This window comes from Eucyclogobius newberryi, unplaced genomic scaffold, assembly GCF_026437365.1.
Source record: "Eucyclogobius newberryi isolate DKJ021-1_F unplaced genomic scaffold, fEucNew1.0.hap1 SCAF_163, whole genome shotgun sequence".
In the NCBI taxonomy this organism is placed as follows: domain Eukaryota; kingdom Metazoa; phylum Chordata; class Actinopteri; order Gobiiformes; family Gobiidae; genus Eucyclogobius; species Eucyclogobius newberryi.
Window position 1 is genome coordinate 34,095 of NW_027315794.1, and position 22,477 is coordinate 56,571.

At 43.3% G+C, this 22,477-nt stretch overlaps 1 protein-coding gene across 1 annotated transcript in view; it reads right to left on the minus strand.

Moving 5' to 3' along the window:
* The window catches only part of LOC140362363 (smoothelin-like), a 44,924-nt gene extending 27,200 nt beyond the window's left edge, over window positions 1-17,724 (minus strand). Inside the window, exon 1 of the mRNA XM_072448450.1 lies at window positions 17,448-17,724. Coding sequence (XP_072304551.1) covers window positions 17,448-17,498 — 51 coding nt within the window. The 5' untranslated portion in view covers window positions 17,499-17,724. The remainder of the gene's footprint in view (window positions 1-17,447) is intronic.
* Between the last annotated feature and the right edge of the window lie 4,753 nt (window positions 17,725-22,477).

A 22,477-nucleotide genomic window follows, 5' to 3' on the forward strand; every position in this document is an offset into this window, starting at 1 on the left:
CCAACATCCAGATACTTTAGGTACTCAGGGCGGATCTCATCCACCCCCGGAGCCCTGCCACCGAGGAGTTTGCGAACAACCTCAGTGACTTCAGCTTGGGTGATGGATGAGCCAGCCTCCGAGTCCCCGGTCTCTACTTCCTCTTCGGAAGACGTGACTGAGGGATTAAGGAGATCCTCAAAGTATTCCTTCCACCGTCCGACGACATCTCCAGTTGAGGTCAGCAGGCCTCCACCCGCACCGTAAACGGTGTTGGTGAGACACTGCTTCCCCCTCCTGAGGCGCCGGACGGTTTGCCAGAATTTCTTTGGTGCCGACCGATAGTCCTCCTCCATGGCCTCCCCGAACTCCTCCCAGGCCCGGGTTTTTGCCTCTGCGACAGCACGAGCCGCGGCTCGCTTGGCCTGCCGATACCCGTCGATGACCTCCGGAGACCTACAAGCCAGAGTGGCCTGATAGGCCTCCTTCTTCAGTCTGACGGCATCCCTTACTTCCGGTGTCCACCACCGGGTTCGGGGGTTGCCGCCACGACAGGCACCGGAGACCTTGCGACCACAACTCCGAGCAGCCGCATCAACAATGGAGGCGGAGAACATGGTCCACTCGGACTCAATGTCCCCAACCTCCCCAGGGACATGGGAGAAGCTCTCCCGGAGGTGCGAGTTGAATACCCTACTGACAGAGGGCTCCACTAGACGTTCCCAACAGACCCTCACAATGCGCTTGGGTCTGCCAAGTCTGTCCGGCTTCCTCCTCCGCCAGCGGATCCAACTCACCACCAGGTGGTGATCGGTTGACAACTCTGCCCCTCTCTTCACCCGAGTGTCCAAGACACGCGGCCGGAGGTCTGATGACACGACAACAAAGTCGATCATTGACCTCCGGCCTAGGGTGTCCTGGTGCCATGTGCACTGATGGACACCCTTGTGCTTGAACATGGTGTTCGTTATGGACAATCCGTGGCTGGCACAGAAGTCCAATAACTGAACACCGCTCGGGTTCAGATCGGGGAAGCCGTTCTTCCCGATCACCCCTCTCCAGGTGTCACTGTCATTGCCCACGTGGGCGTTGAAGTCCCCCAGTAGAACAACGGAGTCCCCGGTCGGTGCACTGTCCAGTACCCCTCCCAAGGACTCCAAGAAGGCCGGGTACTCTGCACTGCTGTTCGGCCCGTAGGCCGCCACAACAGTGAGAGACCTGTCCCCCACCCGAAGGCGGAGGGACGCGACCCTCTAGTTCACCGGGGTAAACTCCAACACGTGGCGGCTGAGCTGAGGGGCTATCAGCAAGCCCACACCAGCCCGCCGCCTCTCCCCGCGGGCAACACCAGAGAAGTGGAGCGTCCAGCCCCTCTCGAGGAGATGGGTTCCAGAGCCCAAACTGTGCGTGGAGGTGAGGCCGACTATATCTAGTCGGTATCGCTCAACCTCCCGCACAAGCTCAGGCTCTTTCCCCCCCAGCGAGGTGACATTCCATGTCCCCAGAGTTAGTCTCTGCGTCCGGAGATCTGGTCGCCGAGGCCCCTGCCGTCGACTGCCGCCCAGATCTCTCTGCACCGGCCCCTTATGGATCCTCCTGCGGGTGGTGGGCCCACGGGAGGGCGGCCCCACGTCGCTCTTTCGGGCTGTGCCCGGCCGGGCCCCGTGGGGTAAGACCCGGCCACCAGGCGCTCGCCATGGAGCACCCATCCCAGGCCTGGCTCCAGGATGGGGCCCCGGTGACGCCGATCCGGGCGACGTAAACGGCCTTGTTCGTGTCATCGTCATAAGAGGCTTCTGAACCGATCTTTGTCTGACCCGTCACCTAGGACCTGTTTGCCTTGGGCAAACAGGTCCAAACTAGGACCTGTTTGTCGGGGGCATGAAGCCCCCGACAACATAGCTCCCGGGATCATTCGGGCACTCAAACCCCTCCACCACGTTAAGGTGTCGGTTCAAGGAGACTTGTACATGTTATAAAAGCAGCTTTGTTATGTTTGCATCTAATTAAAGAGCATTTTATTCTCCATGTAGCATTAAGTGTGCTGTTAGCATGATAATATTTGGTAGCTTTACTCTGGGAACTGAAAAGTTGTGACCAGTTCTTATAAACTTAATGCGGTGAATGATTAGCAGTGTTGCAGGTAATGCCTTAGAATACTTAAATTTCTTTTTAAGAGCAACGAGGAACGCATTAGTTTTATGCACCCATGTAATCTAGTACTTGTTCCTTTTTCAAATCAGTAACGCGCTAGTTTTAGTTAGGTCTCACCTCTTCAGGTAACATGTGGGGAGTTTAAATGAACTACAATGCTAAAACAACCGTGTTCTGTTGCATCGGTGCTCTTGCTAATCCCCTAATTTGTCATTGCTTTAGGACAGGCTAACACATGCTTTTTGTATTGTGGTAATCTGTCAACATAAAAGATGAATAAAGCTCAATCAAACGCATTTATTTGGCTTGTTATTTGATATTTTATGTTACTGTGTTCAGCATCGCAAAGAGATTGTCGGAAAACAATATAGGTTGTACAATAATGTTAATTATTGGTAACGCAAGAGTACTCTAACACGTTACTTTTATAACACGGTTGCGCAGTAACCTAATGCGTTAGTTTTCCAGGGCAGTATAACAAGGTAATGTAACCACACAGCACCTTTAAGTTTGGCATTGGCCCGCCGTGCCCCTGTATCGAAATTCCTCGAAAAAAATCAAGATTTAACTAGTAATTTGGCCATATTTGGGGCATTTGTTGGTAGTTTATTTTGTAGGCTGTGATTTTATATATTTCACAAAATCTCCTTGTGTCAAATGCTGTATACAGTATTTATTTTGTATCTAAGAAACATTATTATATTGAATTAAACAGTATTGAAAGATAATGATCTCTGGTTTATCGGAATTCAGTACTTTAAATTGTTTTACATGCTAATAACGAGGTTTAAAACAACAAATGTATCTTGTTCTTGTGACGCCGCGATGTGGGCCCCTGAAATTGCTGGGGGGGTCACTAACCTTTTTAGATAGGGGCCAGGGGGGCCCCCTAACTTAGAAAATCTATTTCTCATCCTGTATTAGTAGTGTCTGGATACGGAATACAATACATCCGCTACTCTGGATCAGGTGTGATTAAAGGCCAGGTATGTAGCCATGGCTCTTACAGTTTGGAAAAAAATAACTCAAATCACATTTGAGCCCGTGTGTCCAGAGCCTTTTAACCTGCAGAGATACTCCAAAGTGTTTGTCCTTCTCAGCTTGTGTTCAGCTCCTTCTCCAACAGAATTTCAGTCTCACTGAGCTGCAGCGGCCAAACTAGCTCTGATTCAGGATTGGTGCAGGTGCTGGGCTTTCATCACGTCCAATGTTTTTGTAACGAAGAATAAATCCACAATATATATTTGTTATCAGTGAAGGTGATAATAGATTTCATCATGTTAACCTTGTATCTGGGGACACAGATAGGTCATGTTTATAAAATATCAATACATGCAGCCTCCTATATTTATGTTTTATGCAGCTCTAAGCTCAAACACTGACTCTACAAGTACTCCTATTGGTCACAACTATAATCCAAAAACGTTTCTTTCCACATTTCCCTCCCACCCATTTTATTTCAGCGGCCTCATTCCCCACCACAAGGATGACTTCTATCAGTCTTACCTTCTGCATTTGTCTGTTTATCTCCAGGAGTCTGTAAGCCCAACAGGAACAAACTCTATCCACAAAATAGCACAATGGATTTACACGCATCCGCCACAATGTCTCCAAAACTATCAACAAGTACGCGAGAAGGCTACATCCTGCAGCCAAGATTAAATTCAGACCAAACTGTATCGCCAGAAAAAACCCCAAATTCAACATCCGCAGCAGGAAATGCGTCTTCCTCTGGGACTTCTCCGTCTGCCCGCGCCAGCCCGTTTGTGTCCACGGATCATGGATAAGTGGACTTTGTATGAGAGAGTTGGCTGTAAACCCAGGAGCAGCAGTTATAAAGCCAAAGGCCACGTGTTGTAAACAATGCCACGCCTTCATGTTGTTCCACTGAACCAGAGAGAGAAATGTCACTACACCTGAAGTCAATGCGGAACTCTTAATAATAATGTAATAATGTATAATGTGACTTTTACGTCTTCTAGATGTTGGTACAAAGAAGTAGAAGTTATTCATATTAAGTAGGCGGAGCTAGCTGTTCAAATTGAACCCTGTTCCTTATCTGTTAAAGGAGACATATCGTGCTTCTTTCCTGGAACTTAATATTAAACAGGGACGCAAGTACATCTAGGCACTCTTGAAAAATACTTAAAGTGAAGCCCATATCTGAGGCAAATAAAAACAAAATTGTCAATATTATTTGAGATATGTTTAGTAGGGCTGTAATCAACTAAAGAAATGACTGTCCAACTAAAGACATGTCCTGTGGATCGAGACCAAAAAGGGAGCGTGGTGTGACAATGGTAACAGCTCTTAAAATGATTAAGATCTTGAGTAAAAACTACTATGTACACAAAAAAGTACTAGTAAACAGCATCTTCATAACTGAAAAGGCAGATTTAACTGTCCAGTCACTCCCAAAGCTCCAACTAACTCACCCAACAGCTTCTCTTTTCTGCTTGGTCCTGCTGTAATCCTGATAAAAGACTTAGTTGACTAACAAAAACTTTGGTTGACTTAAGACACCATCAATCACCATTATTCTAAATTACTAAACTACTAAAGGTGTACAGCTCTACTGTTTAGAATTGTTATTTTCCTCAAGTGTTTTTGAGCTGAAGATCCACAAGGCTTTTTGGCATTGTACCTTCTTTGCTCATATTCTCCTTAAGAAGTACTATTAGCAGAGGGCCATCATTGGAATGTATATTTGTTGGCAAAGTAGTTAGCACTGCCATTAGCTGTTTGTTGATGAGAGTGCATATCAAAGACAGGCCTTTGGGTGTAGCAGTTACTGGCAGTTATCTGAGAGCCACCACCCAATCAGAGCCTGGAGGCTGAGCTAAGATGCTATCAGCTAAAGACCATAGTTTACAATGACACATGGTCATGGAATATGGCCCACTTTGACTTAATGACAGAGGACGGGCTTGTGTACCACATGACACTTCTGACCAATCAGACTATAAGGAGCCAAAGCTAAAAATTAAAAAGCTGTTTTTAAAAAATTGACGGATTTTGTAGCGGGAAAAAGATAATGATCTGAAAAAGGCAAAAATCACCACAAACTCCGACCTTTATGAAAGCTGCAGGTGCCTTGTCAGCTGAACACTGGCAGTTTGTTTTTACTTTGCAGATTTTTTCTCAGCAGTTCCAAAGGACTTGCCACGAGTGACAACCGGCCACCGATTTAAGCTAACAATAACCAATCCAGATACTTTAAGAAGGAAAAAGGCTTCCCTCCACACTGGTCAGCAGAGGGCATTGAACCGTTTACGTACATTGATGCACAATATAAAGTATGAAAAACTAATGCAGTGCGGCCCGGTGGTCGTGTCGGAGCAGTGTCCCGACGTCTTCCCCTCTTCACCCTGTCCTCTCCTGTCTAATAAAGCCTATGAGCAACAAAATCTCTAAAAAAAAAAAGAAATACCAATGCAAAGATATGTTTAACAGGAGGAATCGCTTCTCAGCTCAATTGGAAACAGATCCTCCTCCTACTGGGCGCATACAGCCTCATAAATAAAGCTACACCGATTAGTCTAGTAGCTACCTTACATTACCTTTAGACATCGCTCAAGTCCTCCACATACTTCAAACCAAAAAATACATCATAATAACTAGTTCACCATAAACTGGGCAGCGCTCCACACTTACATAATAGAAGCATTTCTAAGCACTTTTCACACCATTCAATAATAGAGCATGTTTTGTCACCATGGTAAAGCCAACAACAGCTAGCATGCAAACAGCGCACTTCCTGCCTCGCAAAGAATAAAACGCTCAATGATTAGATATATCAGTCTCATTTTCAACCGGATAACTGCTTTTAAAATATATCTGTACTAGGGCCAAACAGATTTACCTCTATTGCATTTTTAAAAATAGAGTACAGCTGGACCTTTAATATGTTTAGAAGTAAAAGACTGTTGTTGTTCAGAAAATATTCAAATTCAAATTCAAACCTAGATAGAATGTAGTGTACAACTGTTCTTCAAGTAGGGCTAAAGCAGGAAGCATCCCACTGCAATAGAGAAAATGATAAATGTACAGAAAAGCCTCTATAGTCTAAAAATATCCATGATGCCTCATATTTAGGTTTCCTTTTCATCAGCTGAAGAGGACAGGATATTTTGGGCAGAGTTTCCTGTTTGCGCGTTTTATCGGCTGGAGCTGACAGTGTTTACAGTGATCACAGTGCACGAGGAAGCACAACACCAGTGGTTCACTTCTGACCCCATTGGTGCCTTTCTTTCTGCATTTGAATACTTAAAATTAAAAGTTTCATAACGTAATCATCAAACTGCAAACTATACTTTGACACCAAAATGGTCAAGACCTGAAAATAACAAAAGGAAAAGCATTTACATGAGAATTTTTACTTTTTAAAAAGACTCCCTGGCGATAAAGTGTATTGTAAGCACAGAAGATAGCACAGGACCACTCTCATCCACTGCGTTATTTCACTCTGCTGCCCTCTGGACGACGATACAGGTCAGAAGTAACAGCAGAGTCTCATCCCTACAGACATTTACATTCTGAACAAACTGTAAAACATGTCCTGCTCTTCTCTTCTAATATGCACTTGACTTATGTCATCTGTGCAGCTCTGTGGCTGAGTGAGTAGCACGTGTGCACCCCTGTGAGCTGCAGCGCGAGTTAGATTCCGGCTTTGACAATGTGCTGTATGTTGATCTTGATTTCTCTCGTCCCTATTTGACGCGATACTGGCCCGTCTAGTAAAGCATATGAGCCAAAAAATACTAAAGAAAAAAAAATATATGTCATCTGTATGTTGTTATGTCACACAACTCTATGTGGGGTTTATGATGCTAGTCTTTTCTGTGAAATTGCCATCCTTCTAAAATGTACAACTGTGAAGACAAATTTCACAAATAAAGTAATCAACTAAAAAGTATATTATTTTTTGCTGAGGAAACAAAAAGATACAAGAAACGTTTCACGCTTTAGCAGGATATAGGACATTTTCAAGTCAGTTTACTGAAAATGCAAGGACTAACTCAGGACTAATTTAGGATTAAATGAGTTAAACCTGATTTCAAGAGCCTAAGAACTACACATATTCACCTAGTGAATGAATGTGAGAGTGAACTGTCTGTAATGTCTCTGTGTTGACCCTGCAACGAATTGGCCACTGTCCAGGGTGTACCCCGCCTAAGGCCCGAAGTCACTGGGATAGGCTCCAGTCACCCGCGACACCGAAAGGGAACAAGCGGTAGAAAATGGATGGATGGAGATTATATAACCAAGAAATTAAACAAAGCAATGACTATTATAGCCCTCTGACTTGCATTTGTATTAAGACAAAACAGAACTTTCAAGATGAATAATATATAAATAATTGTATAAAATGCATTACAAATCTGGACAGCCACAATGTATATAAAAAAAATAGAGAAAGATAAGACAAAGAGAAGGTCATTTTTTGACAGCGAAAGAGTGGGACAGTATGTACATCGCAATGGAGAACCACAAAAGTACATGTTTGGAGGGAATTTTGTTCCAGTTGTTGTGACAGGTTTCTTCATAACACCAAAATCAAATTGGTCACTATTCACAAGGAAATTCTAACTGCTTGAGAAACTGTGGTTTTCAGGAGGCTCACCTGTAGCATGTTTTGTGGACTGTCCTCTTGCTCAGAAATATCAATAAAGTCTTGAAACCACTATCCCACTTGATTTCAGAACTATGTATCTGGGCCTCAAAACTCCAGCCATGGACACGATAAATGGATACCTTTGGAGCGTACTCCTAGCAGCAGGAAAGAAGGAGGCCATTACAAAAAAACATGAAAAAATTACATTTGGAAACAGACTATGGACTAGGTGGGAATCAATTGTTGAGCTATAACTTTTATTTTCTTTATTGTAGATCTTGATTTAGTTTGCTTACTCTTTGTGTCATGTTCATGTCACAACTAAAATAGGCATGCATAAAATAAATTCATATATATATATATATATATATATATATATATATATATATATATATATATATATATATATATCATATGGACAGAATAAATAAATAATCTGGTGCTGCCATAGTATCATTAAAAATCTAAAAAAACAATAATAATACACTTCAATATTTATAAGAGTCCTGTCCTTCATTGCCCAGAGAGAGTCCACAGTCCTTTTTCCGCTCGCCACTCTTAACGATGGGAGTGACATTTAACTCTCTCTCAAGGGCCCTCAGCATAGAGCCTTTCTCGTGTGTGGGATCATAAAAGAGCTCCCTGGGGTCTCATCTGTCAGCTGGATGGACAGGACAGTGAAAGTACACAGTAATAGACACAGACTGGATGTTTGCTGCTCACCGGGGAGAGGGTCCTGCAGGGGACACAGGGGACACAGGGGACATCAGACACAAAGCCACACGCACAGCAGCCCATTTTAACTGGAGAGGTACACTGCATGTCCATAATAAAAATGGCCACTTGAATTCAACTAAACAAACAGGTCCTCTTCCTACTGGAGAACTGCTGCAGGTTGATGATCTTCAACTGTAGTCACTCTCTCCCATTATCAATACAAGATCTGTGTGAAAAAGGATGCAACACTGGATGGAAATAAACCTATTAATACTGCAGAAGCTTATTGAAATTATGCCACTGTGAATGTGTGCTGCAGAGGATAAAAGGTAGTACAACCAAATATTAGAGGGTGTGCCTCTTTTTTCTTTGCCTACTGTTTTTTTGGACAAGCAGTGTATTTAGCTGCATTCACATGATTAATTTGTTTATTTGTTTTGGACAGTACATGTTAATGAACATACATGAAATACGTACTGTAAACACCAGATTTTAGCCATGGGCTAGTTTCCATGTGTGGTCCCACAGTCATTCACACTCATTCATACACCAGTACATCTTTTTAGTGGTAGTAGAAACCAGAGCACACAGAGGATCTTGCACTGAGCCACAGAAACCCACTTTACATTTTCAGGATAGTTTCATCACAGGTAAACTTTAGGAGTCTCCTGTGCAGTTTAAGTCTATAAACCAAATAACAAAACCATCACCGGGCTCATTCTGAGACTTTCAGGCTGTCAAATTGTGTTCACTACAAAACACATGGCTCTATTAGCATAGCAAACCCGTTGCCTAATGTTCATCTCGATGCTCCAAAGCCCAAATACCTCTTTGCGAATGGACGTGTAGTTTAAAATAGAATTTAAAATAAATTGCTGCAATCAATTAAACTGCCATTTCAATTTGATTTATCTTCAAGTACATTAACTATTCTAGCGATTGCGATCTAAAATAAAAGGTGCAGAGTATAATTAAGACTGGATGTTCTAAGCTTCCATACTTAGCAAAGGGTCAGCTGGAGACTGCGCTGGTCCAGAGTTTAGGAAGGGGCCAGGGTTCTCAGAAGAGCCCGCCCTGCTCTGAGCTGGGTGATAGAAGGGCAGTAGGACACCGGCTGGTCCAGCAGGTCTGTGCACTTCACTGTGACGCTCCGGGTGTCAACACTGATAAGATCACACCTAAACCTGTGCTCCACAAGCTGCACTCAGCCCCAGCCTGCAATGCACTGTCTGAGAATGTAGATTATAACTTATCGAACGGAACATTGCGTGTCTGACAAGATGTGACAAGTGCAGTCAGCTAATAAAAACACCAGCCCAGATTACGCAGACTTGTTTTGCCTCAACATATTCCTCTATTAATCTATCAACCATAAGTGTTGAGGCAGCAGGGTTGTGTTGACAGCCGCTCTCCTCATTGAAATACTGTGTGATATTCCAGACCTGCCAGGACTCAGGAGTGATGTGTTTAGAAGGGCTGTACACAGGGACTTGGAACAACAGACTATCCCATTCATTTTACTACGAAAATGTAACATTCGTTTTGCCGGGGTCACAATAAGTTGTTGTTTATGTTATAGATAACAATTACACGGAATAATCATCAAGATTGATTGCTCACGCAATTAGTTTTTAAAGTTTCAAAAGTGAACATATGAAGAGAACATTGATAGGGTAATGCCATTATAACGATCTTGTGTTTTTCTCCCATTTTAATATATGTTTCTATAAATGATATACTCGACATTGTAAAAGAATATATTCAACACCAACAAAAGACATTGTTTCAATAAGCTTCCCAAAGATTCTCACTGTGGTTCAGATCTGTATAAGTATTCTGCTTCTTCTTAGATTCCATTGACAAATACATAATAATCTTTTAAAATGTTATGAAAGTTGAGTTTTACCAGAAAATGTTCAATATTCAAGTTTATTTCCTTAGCATAAAGCCTGCTACAAACTTAACCTCTGCCTGCAATAAACTCTTTGTTTAGCAAATATTAAAGTGATTATGCAGAGGGAATGCTCCTGCGCTGTCGCCATGGAGGGGATTAGGCGTATGTACAGGACTGTGGCTGAATGTAGTGTGTGGGATTAGGGCTGACTTGCACCCTCTGAAGTGCTGTACTTCTCCAACCGCCTCTATCAGGCTCCAACAAGCTCCCCCATCCATTCTCCCCCCAACCATTCTCCCCCCAACCATTCTCCCCCCAACCATTCTCCCCCCAACCATTCTCCCCCCAACCAGCCACCTCCACCTCCACCTCCAACCAGCCACCTCCAACCAGCCACCTCCACCTCCACCTCCAACCAGCCACCTCCAACCAGCCACCTCCAACCAGCCACCTCCAACCAGCCACCTCCACCTCCACCTCTAACCAGCCACCTCCAACAATTTCTCCCAATCAAGCACCTCCAACCATTCTCCCACTAAACATCGGCCTCTAAACATTCTCCCCAGACCAACCTCCTCCAACCATTGTCTCTAATGGCCTAAAATCATCCAGTCTCATACAGCCATTCCCCTCTACTCAACATTTTTCCTCTCACCATTCTCCTCCCACCACCTCCTCAAGTTGCCTACAGACCCGCACCAGAAAGCTCTGCAGACCTCATTATTTTGCATTAGAGTTCGAAGTGGGTCAGTTCAGTTCACTTTTTAAACCAGTGAATAGAATTCAGTTTTATTGTTTGGAAAAAGTTAAACATATGTAGCATTTGTGGGGTTTTACTAAACCATATAGCTAATTTAATTCAATGTTAAATGGATCTCTTTAATGTTTAAATTAGTTTCAATATCACCAATATAACAGGAAGTACAAATGTGTGTTTTCACCAATGTTAAGAGTAATGTTGATAATTTATTTAGAATGTACCGTATTCCTCTCAAGAACTCAAAATCCAAGATCCCACTGCATGATGTCATCCAGTGGAAATCCAACAGCTTCTCTTTAAAGTCTATTCACCTTTGCCAGACTCATTTTGACCCTTGTCTACCTACAATAATAATAAAAATCAGTTCTGCTGCTCGCATATACAATTTTAGCCTCTTTTAAACTGCTACTCTCCACTGCATCAGCAGCGAGCAGTGTTTGTCCACAGTGGAGTCCAGTGGAAACTCCTGACACCAAGTTAGAGCAAACATCAGCACGAACATATGTGGCATTTTGGTAACCTTCAGCAGGTCAGAGGTCAGCTCCCAGAATGCCCCGCTGCACACAAGAGACAACAGCCAGCAAAGGAAATGTTCAGGAAAAGGAATCAGGATGTAACGGTTGGCTATACAAATTATTGTAGTTCTTTCTTATAATATTGGAGTGAAACAGTAGAAATGCAAGCATCTTCATATAGTGCATCTGACTCTGACCCTACAGACACAATATTAGACATGTCAGGTATGGCAAAGAACAGTGCATATTGAAATACTATTCAAGGGTTACGGTTAACCCTAAGCCTAACCCTTTCTTTTAAATCTGAAATCCTTCAAAGTGCCCCAAAGCAAGTGATCGTGTACTCCACGGGGTGCCTGTACCCTTGGTTGGGAAACACTGCAATACATAATATTAGTTTGACAAAAATCGTGATAAACTTTTATTTTTCTGCTTCATTGAAATGAATGGGATTGAGTGTTTACATCAGTACCAGGCTGTGTGCGCAGATTCTAAACACATCACTCCAGGAAGGCTCTATATAATACTGGTTATGCTTCAGTCCTACAACATGTACACAATGAATCTTTAAGCTCCAGAACAATGCAGCAGGATCAGGGTCACATGAAAACCTTAGACACTGGCTGTTTTCTGTTGAACAAAAGCAGCCTTCACACAGGACAGGCTGACAGCAGAGGAGCCAGGCCTGTCACAACAAAGAGCCAGGATTTAGCCTGAGCCGCTACGGGTCCGACTAAGTGCAACGCCAAATCTGCCAAAGGCCCACATCATCACTTTTATGGGCCACATATCTTTACATCAGAAGAGTGATCTGATCACCTCTCTTTGCTCTGAATTCAAACACATTATACATCAGAGGGCCTCAGGTGGCATACAGATTTATCAGATGAATATTGTATTGTTGTTTGAATAGTCTGCCAATCAAAAAAGAATAATGATTCCAGACTGGCTGACTATTATAGTGACAGTTCCAGTGGCATGTATTACAACGTTTGAATTTCTTCATAAACATTTTATTTTCCATTTTGATTTGTTTTGTTTCCTTCACGCATTTACCCCATTTTTTGAGGTGATCCTCTAGTGATGGGCAGATTTCAACCAAAATATTGATATATTAATACCGACTGAGGTATCAAAAAGTAACAATTATCTGATTTTTTTGTCTGAGTTTTGGAAAATGTACATCAAAATTTCAAATACATTGTATATATTTTACTTAAATCATATATTTCATTTTTGATAGTATAAACTGAGGTGGAGTGAAAAGGTAAAACTGGTATTGGTATGGGAACAATATTGCAATACTTGCCATGTAATACTTTAGTATTGGATCAAGCCTTGTTGGTGAGAATAGTTTTGTTATTATAATACAGTCCGGGAAGTGCTTGTGTGTCATGTCTAAACAAATAAAGTTTTATGCAATATACTGGTTTATATAACTTTGCACTGTTGCTTTGCATTAAGATCATTTTAGAACACTATAAAAAGTAAAATCACAAAAGTGTTATCTATAAAATTCCAGCAGAGTGCAAAAAGACCCTCACCAGAGCAATGTGGAGCGAGGCATTTAGTAAAACAGTAAAGTAAAACATAGATAATTTTGTTCATGGTAAACAGCAACATTGATCTAAAACGGCTTAGTAATAAAAACAGGTCCACTGACTTCCTGTTCAAAACTGCAGAACTGATAACTGAAAAGGCCTGTAGTCTTTAAAAACAGTCTCATGGATAACACCAAAAGTTTTGAGAATTATGCAGGATTACTCATTACAACACATAAAGAAAGATAAACTCCACGTTTCTTTTCTTGATTAAATTTCACTTGAATCACTGGACAATGTGTGACCAATAAAATGATGGACCGTTGATCACCAGGTCTTTAATATGCTCATAATGTATGTTCCAAGCAAGATGTACTCCTCAACGCAAGTCATTAAAATGGGAAGAAAACACTTGACCCGACTTTGTTCTCACGTTAGAAACAGTTTGTGCTCGTACATGTGATTTAGGAGGCTCGGTCTGTAGCTCTTGGCAGTACGAAGAAGCAGACGGGGGAGAACTAATGCCCTGGGACCCCGCCTAAGGCAGAGGTCAACAGGCCGCCTTGTCACGTTTGCCCATCTTTGAGCTCGAATGTTTTTCTTCGGATGGATTCTTCTGGGAAAATCCAATCCGCCACTGGAGAGGTGGAAAGGCACAAACGTGTAGGGCAAGACTGCAATAAAGAGCGGCAAGGTACTTCATACAGTGCCTAGAGGAACTGGCACATTGATAAATAAATATCGTTGAAATGACGTTTTGAACCACAAGTAGATTATGCCTCCATTTAAAAAAAATCTCATTCAGACTTTGGAACAAAATTGGTGACAGCTGACAGTGAATTAGCCTTTGCACAGAATCTTCTTAAATTTAATGCAAGCAAATGTATTTCTTTTGGTCTATACGTTATGTTTTAGCCGAGCTCTGAATCTTACATGACTAGCAGTCTGAGATTATTCCTCAACGTGAATTGTGTTCTATGCAGATGAACTGAAGACATCACCCTCCGCTGTAGCATTGTGCCATGTTATAAAGGAGAAACAGCAATGCTATTGACAGGAACACTTGTTCATTTTTGTTCGTAAATTGTGTGTCAGCGTGCTCTTACACCCGTGAAGAGCTCTTATCCATCAGAACCACAAGATCTAGTTCCAGTTTTTTTAGCATCTGCTGCAGAATTAGTCCTTCTAGCAAAGAACGTGAGACTCTGCAGAAGGGGAAAACGAGCAGGGGCTCTCGTGCACCAGAGGAAACGCGGCACACGTACGCCTCTCTAACGTGATCTCACTATCCAACAAACTGGATGAACTGGTGCTGCTGATGAGACGAAATAGAGACTATTCTTCTGTTTCGCGCTTCACAGAGATGTGGCTCAGCGAGATGGTTCCGGACTGCGGCCAGGAGCTGGAGGGCTTCCAGCTGCTCCAAGCAGAGCGACAGAAAGATCTCTCCGGGGAAAATCACAAGGCGGGGGAGTCAGTTTCTACATCAACAGCGCCTGGTCTTCAGATGTGACTAGGATCTCCAAACACTGCTCTCCTGCTCTGGAATATCTTTTAATTAACTGCAAACCAGTCTACTCTCCACATCAGTTTGCCTCATTCATCCTGGCCACTGTTTACATCCCGCCGAGAGCGAATGTGCAGGATGCACATCGCGCTCAAATGGACCAGGTTCTGAGTGTGGAACTGACCATCCCGGACTCTTTGTGTATTATTCTGGGGGTGATTTTAACAAGGGGAATCTCAGCCATGAACTACCAAAGTACAGACAGTTTATTAAAGTCCCGACCAGAGAACAGAACACACTGGATCACCAGAACACCTTCCACGCCGTGGCCCGAGCCGCGCTGGGCTCGTCAGATCACGCCATGGTTCACCTGAGGTTTTCAGAGTTGCCACAGATAGTTTAGATGAGTACACGGACACTGTGATGTCATACATTAGATTCTGTGAGGACAGCATTATATATAATGCCGTCCTCACAGAATCGAATTCTGTTTCTTAAAGAAACTGTTCTTATGGAGGGAGAAAAACTTTCTTTCCCTCTGCCGTTGGACTCATGAACACTTAAGACTATAATTTAATCGATCACTCACTGCACTGTTCACTTTCTGCACTACATCTGTAAATTCAACTGTAAGGTTTGTGTACATAGTAAGCCTATTTTTTTTTTTTTTTATCCTATAGCAGATTTAAATTGTCTTTGTTTGATACAGGTTGTTTTATCATTGTTCATTGTTTTATGTTGCACCGAATCACCAAAGCAAGTTCCTTTGTTTGTGAATTCTGTTCATTAGCAATGGCAGTACACTTCTATTGTAGACGTCTTACAGCACTTACTTTATATTTACATGCAGTCTTACACTCACTTGATAAAGATAAAGATCATTCTGTTCAGGAAAGGTCACATTTTAACCTGAGATTTGTTTAGTTATCTATCAAATTTGTAATTCTACAACAACAATACCCTTTATATGCCACTATAAAGGGTACCTTTAACCTTCTAAAAAAACATTTTTCAACCTCAAATATTAAATATGTTTTATTATATTATTTAAAATTGGCCCTTAGAAGCCTTTTGTGACGACGTGGTATATTTTTAACAAAAACGTCCACAATTTATTATGTTGTAAAAATGTGTTTACTTGGTCAGTTTCATGACATAAAATGGTAAAATAAAGTTTTTCCAAAGAAATATGTGTGACCAAGATTAATCTTTGGATAACTTTTATGCCCCGCTTGTGTAGATGATTTCCCCAAATATGAGCTTAGGAGGAGTTCATTAAAGTGTGAAGCGTAAAAATGTGGTCATTTTAGAGCCCCATAGACAACACTGCCACATACTGACGTCTGCTACGCAGTCAACTACAGATGTGCAGGTCAAATACTCACTCACTGTGTACAAACACTGCATACACTCATACAATTACAAATCTATTTACAGGTCTATAAACAAATCTGACTAAACCCGGCACATGGGCTGTGCAGGCGCACGTTATCTGTGCTAAAATGTTGTTAATAATTTATTTATTTTTAATTGAGAGCTTTAGGTCTGGCTTTGGCGCGCACGTGCACACGCACACGCACACCGTTGTAACCTTAGGTGAGTCAGTGGCCAGTGTGAGCAGTATGTCCCACACACTGCACTCCTCTGACTCAGAACTGAGCTGTCACAAATCTGCTCTTCAAACTAAGGATATGATGACGAAAGCCGTCATAATGTCTGTATTACATTACAGTCAGTCAACCTGATATTGTACAGAGATATGGACAAATCCTATAAACTCTCAGCAAACTGAGAATGAATGCATTTCACTATTTCCCAGAAGCTTCAGGTGGAGTCGACTAATGACATGCTCTGTGAATTGATTAATCAACTAAAACTGAGCAACGTGCTGGCAAAAGATCTCAAAACTATGAAGTATCTCTATCGATCAGACCAGGTATTTGACTAAAAGAACACAACCACAAGATCACTGCAGTTCACACAAGTGTGAAATGGCACGTTAAACTTACAGTTCACAATTTTGAATGAATTTATTTCAAACAAACAAACAAAAAAGTCCCCAGTCATGTCACAAATGACAGTCAAAATGAAAAATGTTGTACAAGGGCTAAAGAGCTGTAAATTAAAGAAAGGAGTGGGTAGAAGTATAATTTAACTAATCCCACCTCCTTTTCTTAAGTATAAGGGAAACAATTTACTCCCATTTCTCAAACGAAATCCCTCCGAGCCTACTCCTTTTTGCTGTGGTCCATAATCTTTCTAATCCCAATATGAAATTTGACAGACCAAATGACTAAAGACAAACAGCCCTAAAGGCCATGATGATCTAGTGGTCTGATACCATCACCATTGTGTTTTTGAAAGCCCCAATTTGTAGAAAATTATAACATTTTAAAACAAAACAAGGTAGTTCAGTTTCCCAATATAAATATAAACATATACATATACGTGTGTGTGTGTGTGTGTGTGTGTGTGTGTGTGTGTGTGTGTGTGTGTGTAAAAGTATGAAAATGGCCATTTACCATTTTAAACTGCCAACACTAGGACGCAGGTCAAAGCGAGGTCTAAATCTGGTCTATAATCAGTCTATTTTTAAAGTCTCAACAAATAGGATGTTTGGGGAGCCTTAAACCTTAAACACACCTCGCACAAACTTCTACGTGACTGGATGTGGAAGTGTTGCTGTCCACCTGTTGGCTCATCTGCGCTCTGCTCGGGCCAAACACTGCTGTGATCTAAAGGGAACAGGAGCATGGAGCTACTCACCAAGGCTCGGAGAGAAGACTCGTCCAGCGAGGAATAACTTTCCCCAGACATCTTGAATAGGCTCCTGACCCAGTGCCAAACCGTGCCAAATCCCTGTTTCCCCGGGTCAAACTCAGCAGCGTGGTCCACCTGTGGCTCTCTCTGTCCTTTTGTCTGTTTGGATGAGCGCAGGACGAGGCTGAAGACGAAAACTCGCCAAAATCTACAGAGAATGTGAAGTGGTTCCGCTCCTCCAGAGGTTGTGGGTGTTCTAAGTGTTCTAAGTGTTCTAAGTGTTCTGAGTGTTCTGAGTGTCAGACAGCACACGGGCCACACTCGGCCGTTAGCGGCTTTTTGAACACACATTTCCCAAGCAGTGAAGGTGTAATCCCGCCCCATGTCTCCAGACCGCTCCGCCCCGGCCTCGTCTCGCTCATGGGACGCCAGCATTCGGTCCCGACCGGTCCTGACTGCAACGAGTGTGAAGTGGCGCCCCCCAGCGGGGAGAACAGATGCTACTTTAGGTGCACTAAAGCCAGCAAAAGATGAACAGGTGCATAGTTTATCACAGTTTATAGCTGTACTAAAATACGAGATATTATTATGTTTGTTTGTTTTTTTTCAAGTATTTGAACTTTAACATGCATAGATCCCGGTGGGATACGCACACACACACACACGCACGCACGCACACACACACACACACACACACACACTGTGAACTGTGTGGAGTTATGGAGCATGTCTTCAACATGAGCCTGAAGCTGAGGGTGGTACCACAGGTCTGGAAGACCTCCTGTCTGGTACCTATGCCCAAGACACCGCGCCCCAAAGACCTCAACAGCTTCAGGCCACTGGCTCTCATGTCCCACCTGATGAAGACACTGGAGCGGCTAGTCCTGGACCACCTCCGCTCCACCGTGAGCTCAGCCATGGACCCGCTGCAGTTTGCATATCGGCCTGGCATCGGAGTGGAGGACGCCGTCATCTCCTGCTGCACCGCTCTCTCTCTCACCTGGAAAAGCCTGGCAGCTCTGTGAGGATCCTGTTCTTTGATCTCTCCAGTGCCTTCAACACCATCCAGCCGCTGCTTCTGAGGGACAAGCTGGAGACTGCTGGTGTGGAGTATGACCTGGCAGAGTGGATCCTGGACTACCTCACAGACCGACCCCAGTTTGTGAGAGCCCGGAACTGTGTGTCTGACACTCGGACCTGCAGTGTGGGGGCGCCCCAGGGCACCGTCCTCGCGCCCTTTCTCTTCACCCTTTACACTGCAGACTTCAGACATGACACGGACAGCTGTGTCCTGCAGAAGTTCTCTGACGACTCTGCCATCATCGGACTCATCACGGACGACGATGACGCGGAATACAGAGGACTGGCGCAGGACTTTGTGGACTGGTGTCAGCGGAACCACCTCCTCATCAACGCGGGGAAGACCAAGGAGATGGTGGTGATGGTGACTTCCGCAGACGCCACCCCACTGCCCCCTCACCAATGAACATCCAGGGACGGGACATTGAGAGAGTGGACTCATACAAGTACCGGGTGTTCATCTGAACCACAAACTGGACTGGACTCATAACACAGACGCACTGTACAGGAAGAGCCAGAGTCGGCTCTACCTCCTGAGGAGACTCAGGTCTTTTGGAGTGACAGGGCCACTCCTGAAGACCTTCTATGACTCTGTGGTGGCATCAGCCCTCCTGTACGGTGTGGCCTGCTGGAGCAGCAGCATCACAGAGAGGGAGAGGAGGAGGCTGGACAAAGTCATCAAGAAGTCCAGCTCCGTCCTGGGCTGTGCTCTGGAGTCGGTGCAGGAGGTGGGGGACAGGAGGGTCCTGGCTAGATTCACATCTATGCTGGACCATGAGTCTCACCCCCTGCAGGACACTCTGTCCGCTCTGGAGAGCAGCTTCAGTGACAGACTGATCCACCCTCGATGTGTGAAGGAAAGGTTTCGCAGGTCTTTCCTTCCTGCTGCTGTCAGACTCTACAACAAGCACTGCTAGCCCTGAACATGTGCAATACTGATTTAACAATGTGCAATACGGTCATATTCATGTGCAATTACTGTCATACTCACAAGCAATTAAGGCCATATTCATGTGCATACAACTGATGTAAATAAGAGTGCTTTATTTTGTTTTATTTTGTTTACTTACTATCAGTACAGTGGTTCTTAACCTTTTTGGAAGTACTGAACCTCACCAGTTTCATAAGTGCATTCACTGAACCCTTCTTAATTGGAAAGATAAAATATGATTTTTTTCAAATTCAAAACATAGGTATATATTTTACTGGTTCACAAGATGAACCGTGCATCAACATCACTGTGTTCAAAGAACAAAATTTTCACACAAAAACATAATCATGAATATTTACTGCAAATCAGTGACTTCTGCAGTTGCCTTTCAGAGACCAGTTCAGAAATGCACCTTCACCGTGGCAAGTGCCACTCTCATGTCATTTTCGCAACAAAGTCTGTTCCTTTTCTTAATTTTTATGTCCAGCAAGGATTGCTCGCAAATATATTATATTATAGTATAGTAGTTATAGAAAAGGACAAGGGAAATGGCCCCAGAGGCTGACCTTTTGGCCCTTTTGGGGCCAGGCTGGTGCCAAGACTTATCCCAGAAAGGTGGGCTTTGATACAGGCTCGACTCAAGGGCCTTTTCCGTGGTCCTTTTGGGGCCAGGCCGGTGCAAAGACTTAGGCCAGAAATTAGGGTTTTCATACAGGCTAGACTCTGGGGGCTCTGGCCTGGTCCTTTTTGCCCTCTTGGGGCCAGGCTATGGCCCAGTCTTACCTCAGAAAGCCGCCTTCCCACGCGGCTGTGTTTTGATCGCGATTCCCCTGACACTGCATTCTCTTAGACTTTATTCTTTAGACTTTATTCTTTAAACCGCCTCCTCCCTGTACCTCCGTCACCTAGCAACAGAGACCCGCCGCTAACGCTGATGCTAACGCTAATGCTAAGACCATGGCACGAGAGGAAATGTTCCATCAAAATAAAAGAGAAAGAGGAAGTGAAGGCATATTGCGCCCCTGCTGGCCAATTGTGAGAATACACAATATCTGCAATAAACTTTTTTTCATGGCGTCTCGAGGAGAATATAACCCATGAGTTTCAAACAAATCAGACGTTGAGTTTTTCACACAATGGGTAGGGGGCGCTATAGAGTAAATTTGTTACATGGGTATTAATTATTTCCAATCAGACCATAAGAACTCATTAGTGAGTGAAATATGAGCTCCGTAGATCATTTCCAATAGGCGTGACTTGTCCTTGAAAAAAACAGGAAATTAAGCCTTTTTTGAGGGCGTGTTACGCAGAGACCGTAAAGAATATCAATTTTTTTTGAATATTTATTAAATTTCAATGTCTTTAGATGCAAAAAGTGTTTTGAGCTTGATCGGACGAAAACCCTCTGCCCTGCTGGGGCTCGGGCCAAATAATATTCCGATGCGAAAACAATGTTCTTACCTCATGGTGTGGGTCCCTGGTCACTGATGGGGCTCCGCCCACTTAGTGTTTTTGGCCCTCTATACAGTAATTATGTTCCATTTTTGCATTACATGCTTATATGAACGAAACATGCAAGAGATGGGAAACGTATTCGTGAGCTACTTAGCACAAATGAGCGCTTTATATGGGGATGATCCCCATATAAAGCGTTCGTTTAGTGCGCATTTTTGGAAGTGTTTGGAAGTGGGTGAGCGCTTCGCTTGTGGCGAATGGAATGGCTCGAGCCAATAATATTTTTAGCAAAAACAATATAACTGTTTCCAATATAACAACAAATTATACATCGTTTGAAAGCTCTAAGCCTTCCCCATGCCGCCATGGGGTTCAATCGTCATTACGCTCATCACTCCCCATCCCGTCGGGGTCCCCCACCCACTTCCCATAGATTTCCATTCATTTAAGCAGATACAAGCATGGCCCTTGTACAGGACGATGCCAGGAGTGTTTTTGGAGGAATGCAGCGCTTTGCGCTGCTGTTGTCAACAATGAGTGAATGGGCGCAGTTGACTATTTCTGTCATAGCAGGAGTAAGTATACAGTATCACTGTATGTGCATGCGGGTGTTGCAACGCTGGCCCTCCTCGTCTGGGCAAACCAAGACCAGCAACTGATAAACCACAAGGCCTGATAATGAGGTTTCTTAACGATCGTGGCTGTAAAAGTTAAAGGAGGTACAAGGTACATCAGGAACAAGCAAGATGTGAGGAATTCACAAAGAAAATTGAGATATGGGTTCTTTCTTCAGTGCTCTTAGAAGAGTCGACTCTTGTTTTTGTGCACAGACACAAGTGTCCTTAGTAGGACTAACTGGTGTGCCTGTAGGTGCCTTCGAGCGCTCTGGATCTTGTGGTCTGTTTTTGCTTAGGCACGCTCCAATCATGCAACACCAGGCTTGATGGGAGTAGTGTTCCCTACCTCCTTCACGTAGGTTTTAGTTCACCTTACCGGAGTAAGGTGAACAGTCAGTTTGGGTGCCGCCATCTGGCATAATCCTCCTTCTGGTTGTATCAGTTGACATAAGGCTGCCAGTCTCGAGATAAAATAAGTTCTACACAGACTAAAAGCCATTTTCTGGCTGCCCAGGGATAGGTGCATTGTTGACTTGTTGGTCACATGAACATTTTACACAAATCAATCTACTTATTAGAATGTTTTAGACTTTTCCCTCATTCTCCACTTGACTGAAAGGAGTTCCCGCTCGACCGGAAATGCGATTACAACAGAAGTGCTAATCCATGGCAAAAAGAGGGAAAAGTTAATATTTAAGCCCGTAAAGGCGATAGCACACACAAAATCAAAATCTTAATTACTTGATGCAAATGTAGTTCTACGAGTATGAACGTAGCCTAGATGACTAGCCAATAGCGAAGGTCATAGTGGTCTATGCACATACACATAGAACTGCAGTTACATTAGAAAACTTATGGGGCATATACGGAGTAAAGAAGACTTTTAAACACATGTTTTATGATTAAATATTAGTTTTAAATCCAAATAACATTCAAATCAATTATACACAAAC